General features: G+C 36.8%; 1 protein-coding gene across 4 annotated transcripts in view; it reads left to right on the top strand.

Annotated features, from left to right (window-relative positions):
• The window catches only part of Pafah1b1 (platelet activating factor acetylhydrolase 1b regulatory subunit 1), a 48,537-nt gene that overhangs the window by 19,773 nt on the left and 14,597 nt on the right, over window positions 1-14,167 (top strand). For 2 of the 4 annotated variants that reach the window (XM_021214078.1, XM_021214080.2), the window contains exons 2-5: window positions 4,657-4,870; window positions 11,117-11,201; window positions 11,440-11,514; window positions 12,540-12,746. In XM_021214078.1, the coding sequence (XP_021069737.1) occupies window positions 4,839-4,870; window positions 11,117-11,201; window positions 11,440-11,514; window positions 12,540-12,746 (399 nt within the window). In that variant the 5' untranslated portion in view covers window positions 4,657-4,838. Of the gene's footprint in view, window positions 1-4,656; window positions 4,871-6,367; window positions 6,600-11,116; window positions 11,202-11,439; window positions 11,515-12,539; window positions 12,747-14,167 lie in introns of those variants that run through there. The other 2 variants (XM_029545638.1, XM_021214082.2) reach the window with 1 other exon arrangement.

Raw genomic sequence — 14,167 nt, 5'->3', positions numbered from 1 at the left:
AAAAAAAAAAAAAAACCAAACAAACAAAAAAAATTACTATATTTTAGTTTGTTGTATGTTTGAAAGAGGTTTTTTTACTTAAAAATACTTTTATGTGTATGGATATTTTGCCTACATGCAAGTCTGTGTCACATGGAGTTAGTACCTGTGTAGGACTGAAGGTATTAGGCTGGAGTTACAGGTGCTTGTGAGCCGCCATGTGGGTGGCACCGTCTTGGGGGAGATAAAGTGTTATCAAGTAGCTTTGGCTGGCTTGGAACTTGCTTTGTAGTTCAGGCTGGCCTTGAACTCATAGATACTACCTGCCTGTGCCTCAAAAGGGAATATATATATACCAGGGTACCTAGCTAAGGTTTTTTACTTTTCCTATCCCTCAAAGGGATATTAGTTTTCAGAGAGAATACCAAGGGAATAGAAGCTAAACTCCCTCAATAAACTATTAGTAGCTTTTTAGAAAAATCCAGTGTACTTTTAAGAATACAGTTCTTTGGCTAGGTGGTGGTTATGCATGGCCTTTAATCCCAGTACTTGGTAGGCTGAGGCAGGCAGATCTCTGAGTTTGAAGCCAGGCTGGTCTACAGATAAGTTCCAGGACTACAAAAAAACCTTGTTTCTGAAAAACCAGGGGGAAAATACAGTTCTTCAAATCAGGCCTCTGTTATACTTAGGTTTCCTTTGTATATATTCTCTTCCATTGTAAACATTGAACTTGTAATGGCTTTCTTTGAGCAAACCAAGTAAAGGTAAGCAGAATGGGAGTATTTATTCTAGTGTCCTTTCTTGCTGATGACACAGTGTCTCATTTTGCAGCTCTGGCTGTTCTGGAACTCACTAGCCTATGCTGACCTCAAACTCACTAGATCTGCTTGCTTCTGCTTGCCTAAGGCATATGAGCCATTGTGTCCAACTATCCTGTACTCTTTAGGATAGTCTAAACCCCTATAATCAAAGTAATATATTTTTTTCTTTGTTTTTTTTTCTTTTTGTTTCTTTCAAAGGAATATATTTTACTATGACTATAACTGGCAGGATTTGCATTCACCTACTTGATTTTAAGAAATTAAAAGCAAAGGCTGACAGACTACAAAGGGAGGAATTGCTGTTCTGGTGTGAAGGATATGGAAAATCTTTTCTCATAGGTCTTCAACTGCTAGCTTAAGACCTATCTGTATTATAAAGAGTAATTGGCCTTACTCAGTGTATGCTGACCTATTTTTAGGGTATGTTGGTTTAAATGGTAATCCTATCTAAAATATCTACAGTCACAGCTGCATTAATGTGCGGCCAAATATTTGAGTACTAAGGCTTAATTACTTAGCCTTAAGCTGACACACAAAATTAACTATCACAGGGAGTATAATAGAATGCATGTGTATCGTGAAAGGTCACATTAAGTGATTGATAATACCAGAAAGCAGTAGATGTCTAGTTTGGACTTAAAATTTTGAATGGAAGTCTGTTTTATCTAAAGCCCCAAACCTTCTTTGATAATCAAATCTGTAGCACTTCTACGTTAAGCTCTTTGCTTTAATTTGGGAGTTACTACACTTGAGAATGGTAGAAGTGATTCTTGGTGAGGGGGAAAACCCAGGCTGGCCTTAAATCCATATTCTCCCATGTAACCTGAGTCTGTGTGAAGGCAATTGGATAAAATGGCTTATTTAGGAATACACCTGTACTCTGGTAGTATATATTAATGAGTTCTATGTTTTGGAATTATGTTCCAAATAATGATCATGTCTAACCATTTTTATTGCATCTGAATCTCATTCCCTTTCTTTCCTCTATTACTCTTTTGATGTATTTGTGGTGGTAAGAACTTTATACACGTGTGTGTGTGTGTGTGTGTGTGTGCGCGCGCGCGCGTGCTCACTTGCCTGCCATAGAGCTACATCACAGTTCTTTTAAAAGACTTTATATGCAAAATACCTAATTAGATGAAACTAAGAGAATAGTGAATTTTGTAATTTTTTAATAATGTTTTCTAATCAGTATTCAGATTTTTCCAAGTGTCCGGTCATTGCTTTTTTTTATAGTTTGTTTGGATTGAGATCTAAACATGGTTCATAAAATGCAGCTGGTGAATATCTCTTTACCTTTTATTTGATTTATTTTTGAGATAACCCAGCCTGGCCCTGAAACTCACAATTTAGCCCGGATTTAACGTGCGCTAGTGAAGATGTTCTTGTCTTGACCTCTTGAGTACTGTGATTGGGGGTTTGAGCCGACTCGGCTTTGAACCTTCAGGTTCCTTTTCTATCTCTCTTTTCTTGAAGAAACTAAGTAATTTGCTTTCTAAGGCTATTTGTTCCCCTGCCCTCTACTTATTACAAATTGATAGAGACTTGATCAAATTGATTTTATAGTAACTATTTCAGTATTCTTTCACTGCACTAGTATAAAATACATAGGTATAATTGTACATCCTGTTTGTCTATTATTATAGTAGCCTTTTTTTAGAGTATCTACAATTAAAGCTGGGAGTATTTTGCTTATGTTGAAATTAAAATTCTTTAAAACTAGTCAGTAGTGGTGGTGCACCCCTTTAATCTTGGCATTTGGGATGCAGAGGCAGGCACATCTCTGAGGCCATCCTGGTCTACAGAGTGAGTTCCAGGACAGTTCATAGGGATACCTTTCTCTAACAAACAATTCTTTATAATTTTTTGTTGTTGTTGTTTCTATTGTTGTGTCTATTTTTTCGCATCAATCTTTAAGCATCTAGCAGAGGAAAACAAATGCTTATATTTACCTGTAAAATTTTTATGTATCATCTTTACTCTTTCTTGTCCATTTAAACACTGTTTTCTAGCCAGGCATGTTGATTCATTCCTGTAATCCAGTACCTGGTAGGCTGAGGTGGGAGGGTTGCCAGGCCAGCTTGGGCTCTATTTTCTATATTTTGTTTTGGGGTTTTTTTTTTTTGTTTGTTGGTTTTTTTGGTTTTTCGAGACAGGGTTTCTCTGTGTAGCCCCAGCTATCCTGGAACTCACTTTGTAGACAAGGCTGGCCTCGAACTCAGAAATCCACCTGCCTCTGCCTCCCGAGTGCTGGGATTAAAGGCGTGCACCACGGGGTTTTTTTTTGTTTGTTTGTTTGTTTGTTTGTTTGTTTTTTAAATAATTAATACTGTCATGTTAAGCCATTTTTCTAACATTTGACCAAAACCATTCTCAACAAGGTTATCAGTGAGCTTCGTGCTGAATGCAGCCAACTGTTTTGGTGTCTGTGATGCACCTTTGCTTTTACTTCCTTAATTGCTTTTTCTCAGCCTCACTTGTAGTCACTCACCCTTTCACAATGCCCATATATTCTTATATTCTCACACATATAGGCACTCTATACTTATATACTCACTCAAATATATACACCATGTACTTCCTTTTTTTAAAAAAAAAAAGTATTTATTTATTTTATTTTATGTATGAGTAAACCGTTGCCTTCTTCAGAAGAGGGTATCAGATCCCATTACAGATGGTTGTGAGCCACCGAGTGGTTGCTGGGAATTGAACTCGGGTCCTCTGGAAGAGCAATCGATGAGCCACCTCTCCAGCCCCCACCATGTACACTGTCTCTTATACACATAGACACTATATTTGGATTGTCACTGAAATAGACATGGCATACTTACTCATATACTCACTTGAGCAGTTACACATACTATACACACTTCACTTTTCTTCCTTTCTCCCATTCTAGCTAGCTATTGAATTCAGAGCCTTGTCTAAGCTAGATAAGCAGTTTAACTGTGTTAAACCTACAGATCTAATTTTATTTTTTAAATAAATTGATTGATTAATTGCTTGTGTGTGCTCAACCTCTGAAGATCAGAAAACTTGCAGAAATTGATTCTCTACCATGTGGCTCCCAGGGATTTACGTTGTTAGGCCTTGCAGCAAAGTGCCTTTTCTACTGAGCTATCTATCTCATTACTGCCTATTTCCTATAGGTTCATTCACTGTTCAGTAATATTTCTGAAAAGCATGTCTGTGATTCTTTTTGACCCTAGACTGAACTGTAGAGATGTTCCATCCTCAGTAGGAGGATTGCTATGAGTTGAGATCAACCAGGGCTACGATGTAGTGAGACCCTGACTCCAAAAATAAATTAAAATAAAAATTTTATCTTTAAGTAGAATTGGAATTTTCTACAGCAGCTATATATTAATAATAGAAATTAAACATGTAAACTTGTTAAATTTAAAATTATTGCCATGTTGCTGGGTGTGTTGGTGCATGTCTGTAAACATAGTATTAGAAGCTGAAGGCAGGAGGATTGTTAAGAGTATTAGGCAACCAGGGCTACCTTGTTAGACTCCCATCTCAAAAACAGCAACAAAGGTACTCTTGCATCATTAGATGACTGAAGGTAGTAGTTTAACTACATAAAATGTGGCTAGGTTTGGGGACACTACCTATGTCTGAAACATTCATGGGTTAGGAGGATGCCTGGTCTACATAGCTGTTTTATGTTTTTTTGAGATAGGGACTTATTTTAGCATTGACTAATTTTTTTTAAACTTTAGTTTGAATATATCATCTAATATGCACATTAATTAGCATTATAATCATTGTAAACATTCTACAATTAATAGTTTAGAAATAATAAAATTTAAAGTGAGGGGAATAATTTTATATTTTCTTTCTCTCTTTTTAGGTGGAATGAACCTTACTTGTTGACTGGTTGCTGACTGGATTCACTTGAAAAAAAAAAAGAATCATTTTTCCCTCTGTGGAAGCCACATAGTGGCATATTTAATTCAAATACAGGGATCACAACTTTTGATTTTTCTGGAGGGACATACCACTATATCAAATAAGCTTGACATTACAGCCAAAATGGTGCTGTCCCAGAGACAACGAGATGAACTGTAAGTTTCTTTTTTCTGCTATTTAGAAACCTCTTATAAACTAGGCATGCTTTTTTTTTTTAAAGATTTATTTATTTATTATATGTAAGTACATTGTAGCTGTCTTCAGACACTCCAGAAGAGTGCGTCAGATCTTGTTANTCACTCACCCTTTCACAATGCCCATATATTCTTATATTCTCACACATATAGGCACTCTATACTTATATACTCACTCAAATATATACACCATGTACTTCCTTTTTTTAAAAAAAAAAAAGTATTTATTTATTTTATTTTATGTATGAGTAAACCGTTGCCTTCTTCAGAAGAGGGTATCAGATCCCATTACAGATGGTTGTGAGCCACCGAGTGGTTGCTGGGAATTGAACTCGGGTCCTCTGGAAGAGCAATCGATGAGCCACCTCTCCAGCCCCCACCATGTACACTGTCTCTTATACACATAGACACTATATTTGGATTGTCACTGAAATAGACATGGCATACTTACTCATATACTCACTTGAGCAGTTACACATACTATACACACTTCACTTTTCTTCCTTTCTCCCATTCTAGCTAGCTATTGAATTCAGAGCCTTGTCTAAGCTAGATAAGCAGTTTAACTGTGTTAAACCTACAGATCTAATTTTATTTTTTAAATAAATTGATTGATTAATTGCTTGTGTGTGCTCAACCTCTGAAGATCAGAAAACTTGCAGAAATTGATTCTCTACCATGTGGCTCCCAGGGATTTACGTTGTTAGGCCTTGCAGCAAAGTGCCTTTTCTACTGAGCTATCTATCTCATTACTGCCTATTTCCTATAGGTTCATTCACTGTTCAGTAATATTTCTGAAAAGCATGTCTGTGATTCTTTTTGACCCTAGACTGAACTGTAGAGATGTTCCATCCTCAGTAGGAGGATTGCTATGAGTTGAGATCAACCAGGGCTACGATGTAGTGAGACCCTGACTCCAAAAATAAATTAAAATAAAAATTTTATCTTTAAGTAGAATTGGAATTTTCTACAGCAGCTATATATTAATAATAGAAATTAAACATGTAAACTTGTTAAATTTAAAATTATTGCCATGTTGCTGGGTGTGTTGGTGCATGTCTGTAAACATAGTATTAGAAGCTGAAGGCAGGAGGATTGTTAAGAGTATTAGGCAACCAGGGCTACCTTGTTAGACTCCCATCTCAAAAACAGCAACAAAGGTACTCTTGCATCATTAGATGACTGAAGGTAGTAGTTTAACTACATAAAATGTGGCTAGGTTTGGGGACACTACCTATGTCTGAAACATTCATGGGTTAGGAGGATGCCTGGTCTACATAGCTGTTTTATGTTTTTTTGAGATAGGGACTTATTTTAGCATTGACTAATTTTTTTTAAACTTTAGTTTGAATATATCATCTAATATGCACATTAATTAGCATTATAATCATTGTAAACATTCTACAATTAATAGTTTAGAAATAATAAAATTTAAAGTGAGGGGAATAATTTTATATTTTCTTTCTCTCTTTTTAGGTGGAATGAACCTTACTTGTTGACTGGTTGCTGACTGGATTCACTTGAAAAAAAAAAAGAATCATTTTTCCCTCTGTGGAAGCCACATAGTGGCATATTTAATTCAAATACAGGGATCACAACTTTTGATTTTTCTGGAGGGACATACCACTATATCAAATAAGCTTGACATTACAGCCAAAATGGTGCTGTCCCAGAGACAACGAGATGAACTGTAAGTTTCTTTTTTCTGCTATTTAGAAACCTCTTATAAACTAGGCATGCTTTTTTTTTTTAAAGATTTATTTATTTATTATATGTAAGTACATTGTAGCTGTCTTCAGACACTCCAGAAGAGTGCGTCAGATCTTGTTATGGATGGTTATGAGCCACCATGTGGTTGCTGGGATTTGAACTCTGGACCTTCAGAAGAGCAGTTGGGTGCTCTTACCCACTGAGCCATCTCACCAGCCCTAAACTAGGCATGCTTAACTAGGCAGAGGGTGGTAAAGACAAGCCCATCCATCATCTACTTTGGAAGTTCGTGGCTAGTCCCGGGCTATCTGAGACCTTGTCACAAAAGATGGAGAAAAACTAAGGTGGGAATGAAACTGGTTTTTGTTTCATTTTGTTTTGTTTTGTTTTGTTTTTTTTTTTTTTTTTTTTTTGAGACAGGGTTTCTCTGTGTACCCTGGCTGTCCTGAAACTCACTCTGTTTGTAGACCAGGCTGTCCTCGAACTCAGAAATCTGCTTGCCTCTGCCTCCCAAGTGCCGGGATTAAAGGCGTGCGCCACCACTGCCCAGCAGGAGTGAAACTGTTAACTATAATGCAGTCTTGAGAAGTCCCAAGTTTAAACCCAAGTTTAAAGTATTTTACTAGTGTCTGCTATATTATTGTTGACACTGTCTTGGCTTCAAATTTGGACCTTCTTTTAGCAAAGAATTACTTCATATATATAAACTAGTTTGTTTTTAATGTGAGTACACTGTAGCTGTCTTCAGACACCCCAGAAGAAGGCATCAGATCTCATTACAGGTGGTTCTGAGCCACTATGTGGTTGCTGGGATTTGAACTCAGGATCTTTGAAAGATCAGTCAGTGCTCTTTACTGCTGAGCTCTCACTCCAGCCCCAGCAAGGAATTATTTGACATGTTTGAGTTTAAAGCAAAGTGAATGATTAGTTGGTAAGTTTTATCCCTTTCAAAATTCTCTTAAGATTTATTATACTAAAAGAAAGATATGTGCTGCTATAGGTAGCTCTTCTAATTCAAAAAAGAAAGAAAGAAAGAAAGAAAGAAAGAAAGAAAGAAAGAAAGAAAGAAAGAAAGAAAAGTCAGTTTTACCAGGTATGGTTTGTATAGATCTTTAATCCTAGCATTCAAGAAGCAGAGATATGTGGGTCACTGAATTTGAGGTCAACCTGGTCTACATAGTGAGTTCGAGGCTATCAAGAGCTACACTATCTCAAAAAAAGCAGAACAAAAGAGCAGTTACTTAATTTTATGTAATTGTATGATGTGTGCATGTATACATATTTGTGTGCATGTGTGTGGGGGTGCATAGTTATGCCACTGTTACTCTGCAGTTTTATTTTTTGAGATAGTATCTTACTACTATTACTGGGCAGTTTGGCAAGGCTGGCTGGCTGGGCATCTAAGCACTGTCACCAAGTCCAGCTCTTGTGTGTAAGTGTAGGTCCCAAGACTTGAATGGCAAGCAGTTTTCCCACTGAGCTATCTCCCTGGCTTGTTTTAATCTAGGATGTTATAAAAAAAAATACTCTTTTACTTTGCCGTAGTGTCTCTTTATCTTTTATCAGTAAAGAATGGCTTAACTTAAGAATCATCATTGGACATTAAATCTAGGGGGAACTGTAAATAAGGAACAAGAAATATATGCATGTTCCTAAATGTCCCACTTACACAAATCAAGAAGAAAGAATAGATAAATCCAAACCAAAAAACAGTCTATTACTACAGTTTTTCGAGACAGGGTTTCTCTGTATAGTCCTGGCTGTCCTGGAACTCAGAAATCTGCCTGCCTCTGCCTCCCGAGTGCTGGGATTAAAGGCGTGCGCCACCACGCCCGGCTGTTGTACCATTCTTATTGGAGGTCTGGCTCAGTGATTCAGTGGGTAAAAGTGCCTGCTGCACCAAAATGTTGGGAGTTCAGATCCAGGTCCCAAAAATTGTCTTTTTACTTTCATCCACCTGACTTAACTCCCATGTCCTTACCCCACATACACAGACATGGATAATACATGAAATAACTTTATTATTCTTCATCTCTGTATGGAAATTGTCTTTGAGTGGAATAGTTAAATCTCAGTAACCCCAGTACTTAGCAGGCTGGGACAGGATCATAAGTACTGAGTAACTCTAAGCTTCATAGTGAGTTCCTACTTTAAAAGGAAAAAAAGCAGTTATTTTATAGAATGATTCTTTATTTGACTTCATGTTGTCTCTTATGGAAATAGAATAAAAGCTAAATGAGTTGTTCCAGGCCAACAAGGACTTTGTAGTTTGACCTTGTCTCAGAAAAAGAAAAAAAAAATCAGAATCTAAAAATACTATAGATTTTAGGTGGATTATCTCTGAAAACATGTAAATCACAGTAGTGATTGCCTGTGTTAAAATATTGGAGATCAGTGGCACATATGGCCCTATTGTGTAGGGCTAGGGCAATAACATGCACAAATCCTTTGATTTGATTTCTAGTGCCTTACATTGGCCAGGTATGGTGGCTTATGCCTTTAGGATAAGAAGTTCAAGGTCGTCCTACTTAAGTAGTTTCTGACCAACCTGGGATTTACAAAACCCTGTCTCATAAAAGCAGAGAGGGCCAGGCATGGTTGCACATGTCTTTAATCCCAATGCTAAGATGCAGGGTTAGGCCATATCTCTAAATTCAAGACTGGCCAAGACACAAAACTGGTTTTCGGATGTAATGATTCTGTTATTGTATGTATATTTAAGTTTTATTTAACTCATGGTTTTAACTTTTTAATTACTCAAGTTAGTTTAAAGTCTTACAGAGGAATCCTAAATCAACCTTTTCTATAACTTTGTGAATAAAGGCTCGGAGTAATTGGGAAATACTGAAATAGGAGAGCAGGGATGCTTGCCAATATTGTTAGGACAGAATGAAAGAGAAGTATAAAAATACATTTCAAGCTACTTCAGCTTTGCTGCCTTTAGATTATAATTCTAAATGTCATTCTAAGACAGTATACTGTTTGTAGCTTCTGCATTTTTAGTTTATTAAAAGTTACTTCTTTTGTTGGTTTGTTTTGGGAAGGCAGGGTCTCAAAACAGTTTCTCTTCAGCACTAGCTGAACTCACTCTATATACCAAGCTGGCCTCAAACTCAGAGAGCTGCATGCTTCTGCTTCCTGAGTGCTGGGACTACTTCCATGCCTGGCATCTTTTTAAAGTAAGGGCTTTTGGTGCTACTTAGTCCAAACTGGCTTTGAACTCCCTGTGTAGCCTGGGGTGGCCTTAAACTCCAGATCATCCTGTCTTAGCCTCCTGAGTGCTAGGATTAAAGGCATGCACCACTACTGCCTGGCATTTACAGTTATTTCTTTTTTTTTTTTTTTTTTAAAGTTATTTATTATATGTAAGTACACTGTAGCTGTCTTCAGACACTCCAGAAGAGGGAGATCTTGTTACAGATGGTTGTGAGCCACCATGTGGTTGCTGGGATTTGAACTCCAGACCTTCGGAAGAGCAGTCGGGTGCTCTTACCCACTGAGCCATCTCACCAGCCCCAGTTATTTCTAATACTAAAATGTTTACTATAGTCTTTTTGGGAGGGGGGGTTGATGTGCCTGAGATATAATTTTATGGTGTATGTATGCCTGGAGACAACACTACCTGTTCCTTTTGGATAGCAGGGTTACTTTCTGAACCTTGAGCTAGAATATTTTAGCTAGTCAGGAAGCCAGCAAGCCCCAGACAGGCACTTTCCACCTCCCTTATGCCAAATGATGTACAGACTCGGCGTAGGACACTCAGCCTTTACATGAGTGCTGGGACAGAAACTCCAACCTTCTTGCTTGCACAGCAAGGACATAGCCATTGAGTCTTCTCTTTGTATTCTTAGTAGAGTTTTATTAAAAACATTTCAATGCAAAACTAAGTTCTAATCTCCAATGTTTGAGTATGTTTATCAACTAACTAGTAAGAGAAGGTGAATGTCAACACTAGAAAAACTGATGGCTACTTTAACCAATTGATATCTAGGTATAGAACTATACCTAGAGCTGCAGAGTGGCCACAACTTACAAGCTGAGCAGTAAGTGAGAAACTTATAAAATGTCAAAGGCTGGGACTAGAGCTTAGGTTACTTACCTAGCATGTACAGTGTTCTGAGTTCAGCCCCTTGCATCTGTGAAAATAAGAAAAAAGATGCTCAAAAATAATACAGATAAATTATGACAATACGCACATGTTTTTGAAGTTTTGGAAGTGTATCCATTTTATTTCCAGAAATATTTATATAATTTACTATTTTTAATAGGTTTTAATAACTGGGCAGTGGTGGTATACACCTCAGGAGGCAAAGGCAGGTGGATCTCTTAAGTTTGAGGTTAGCCTGGTTTACATAGTGAGTTCCAGGGCAGCCAGGGTTACACAGAGAAACTGTCTTGGACCACCACTATCCCCTCCCCCCAAAGACTTTAATAAGTGTAGTTCCTCAAATAGAAATGAGATATGTTTAGGGACTCATTTGAATTTTTTTCTTTCAGAAATCGAGCTATAGCAGATTATCTTCGTTCAAATGGCTATGAAGAGGCATATTCCGTTTTTAAAAAGGAAGCTGAACTAGATATGGTATGCTTGACTTTATAATTATCAGTCTTCTAATTATTCATAGTATAGTAAATGGGTTAAGTTTTACTTAAGGTTCAGTAGTTAGGTCAATTCAGCTATTCAAATTTTGCCATTTGTTATTGTGATTTACTTAGTTTTGAGCTTACTTTTCCCACTTTTTTATATAATCAAATATTTAATAATGTTTTATCTTAAGGATGTCATGGTTTTTTAAAAAAGATCTTACTTTTTCTCCTAGAATGAAGAATTAGATAAGAAGTATGCTGGTCTTTTGGAAAAAAAATGGACATCTGTTATTAGATTACAAAAAAAGGTAACTAGGTCTCCTTAAGTCAGTTTATTCAATGTGTACTTATAAATTTTTTGAAAATATTGTCATAAATTGCTAATCTGCTGATACTCATGTTTGATCTTGGGGGAAAAAAAAGTTTTCTTTGCTTCATGAAAACATTGGTTTTAAGTTCATTATTGGTGCACATAAGTTATACAGTCTAGAGGTTAGAACCTGCATTGTCTTGACTGAGAAATTGATACTTAAGGCCTCATTTATGTTCTTAGAACAGTGCTTCTCTCTGTGTGTTGCACTGCACCTCTTTGGGGTTGAACATTAGATACTTTTTGTATTATCAGACATTTACATTATAATGTTCATTATCGGTAGGAAAATTACACTTATGAAGCAGCAACAAAAGTAATTTTATAGTTGGGGGTCACCACAATACAGGGATGTGTATGGTCAAAGTGTTAGAAAAGTTTAAAACCAATGCCTTGGAAGGACATAACTAGTTGTAACTGAAAAAAGAGCACTATGTGTCTTACATGAGTCAGTCTCGGAGGTTTTTGGTTTTTTTTGTTTGTTTGTTTCTTTAATATGTAAGATGAAAGTAATATACTATTCCATTTTTAAAATACATATTTTTCACAGACAAAGTTAGAGTAGACAACATTGTTCTAATGTGAGCCCAACTATATACCAAGCTCATGGACAAGGACCAATGCCTAGTAGATGCTCAGTAAATATTAGCTTTTGTTGTGAATATTACTACCTGTAGGATAAATAATAAACTGTGGTGTAGGAAAAAAAAAAAAACCCTAAAAATTACAGGAGTAAATCAAGCAAGATAAGTGTAATGATCATCTCTGTTAATAAATGTAAATGAAAATTGTAGATTAGTTCCAGTTGGGCATAGTAACTCTAGCCTGTGGGAACTGAGATAGGAAGATCCTAAGTTCTGGACTACCGTAAGCTTCATAGTCAGAGCCTACCTAAAAGGGAAAAAAAAAAACCCAAATATATCATAGAACACATCTTTATTTAACTTCATGTTCCCTCTCAAGGTAATGGAATTAGAATCAAAACTAAATGAAGCAAAAGAAGAATTTACGTCGGGAGGTCCTCTTGGTCAGAAACGAGACCCAAAAGAATGGATTCCCCGTCCACCTGAGAAATATGCATTGAGTGGTCATAGGAGTCCAGTTACTCGAGTCATTTTCCATCCTGTGTTCAGTGTTATGGTCTCTGCTTCAGAGGATGCTACAATTAAGGCAAGTTCTTTTCGTTTGTTCATTTTGCTTTTTGTTTTGTGGTTTTTGTTTGTTTGGTTTTTGTTTAATTTTGTTTTGTTTTAAGAGACATGATCTTTTTTCTATGTAGTCTTGACTGTCAGACTGACTTTGAACTCAGAAATTCTCCTACCTTTGCCTAGTAAATGCTGTGATTAAAGTAAGGTAAATTTTTCTCAAAGGCAGACTTGATGTAAGTTAGGTGACAGAAAAGATTTTGAAAATAAGGACCTAAGCAAAGGGACACAGAGGAGAAGGGGCTCTGAGTTTCCCTGCAAGTGTGTGTGTGTGTGTGTGTGTGTGTGAGTGAGTGAGTGCGCGTGTCTATACCTGTGATGGCATGTGTGGTTGCCAAAGAAAAATTTATGGGAGTTATTTCTCCCTTCTACCACATGGGTCTCAGAAATCAAACTCAGGATGTCGACAGGTTTTGTAGCAGGTAGTTTTTTAAAACTGTATTAAGTAATCTTGGTACTAAACCTTAAAGGTAGACTTAAAATTTCATTATAGCTCTAGAGGGGCATTCTTCCATTAAGGAACTGATATATTTGAGAAAATGTGGAGTGTTTTTAATTTAGTTGGGCAGTATGTCATCCTTTCCTTTAATAGATTCTGTTCTTGGAAAATAAGAAGTTTGTCCCTTATTTTTAATCAGGCAGTAAAAAATACTAGTTTACAAAACCACTCTCCCAAAAACTTTAGTAAAGTACTGTACAGTGTTCTTTAATCTACCTATAATAAGTGACAGTTATGTAAACCAGGTATAAACAGATAAAATACAGATGGGGTTTTTGTTTTAAGGCTTATTTTATATGAAGAACCAAAGTTGTTTTATTTGTAAAAGTTTAATAAAGCCAGGCGTGGTGGCACATGCCTTTAATCCCAGCATTCGGGAAGCTGAGGCAGGCGGATTTCTGAGTTTGAGGTCAGCCTGGCCTACAAAGTGAGTTCCAGGACAGCCAGGTCTATATAGAGAAACCCTGTCTTGAAAAACCAAAAAAAAAAAAGAAAGAAAAAAAGCTTAATAAAATGTCATTATATATATCACAACAGTAGTCCTGAAGCAAGCATGACTATTTTATCATTTCTTCAAATAGAGTATGTTTTACTTACTGTTTTTTTAATTATTATTACTATTTTTTCCCCTTATTTTGAGACAGGCTCTCTCTCCATAGCACTGGCAGTCTTGAGACTCAATATATACACTGAGGTGGCCTCAAACTTAAGTGGTCCTCCTGCCTTTGCCTCTATGGCACTGGGATTAAAGCTCTAGGCTTCACTCCTGAGCTTTCTTTAGGTAAAAAACAAACAGCCAGGCATAGTGGTGCATGCCTTTAATCCCAGCACTCAGGAGGCAGAGGCAAGTGGATTTCTGAGTTCGAGGCCAGCCTGGTCTACAGAGT

The sequence above is a fragment of the Mus pahari genome, chromosome 14 (genome assembly GCF_900095145.1).
Source record: "Mus pahari chromosome 14, PAHARI_EIJ_v1.1, whole genome shotgun sequence".
Taxonomy (NCBI): Eukaryota; Metazoa; Chordata; class Mammalia; order Rodentia; family Muridae; genus Mus; species Mus pahari.
This window is presented reverse-complemented; position numbering and strand designations above follow the sequence as displayed.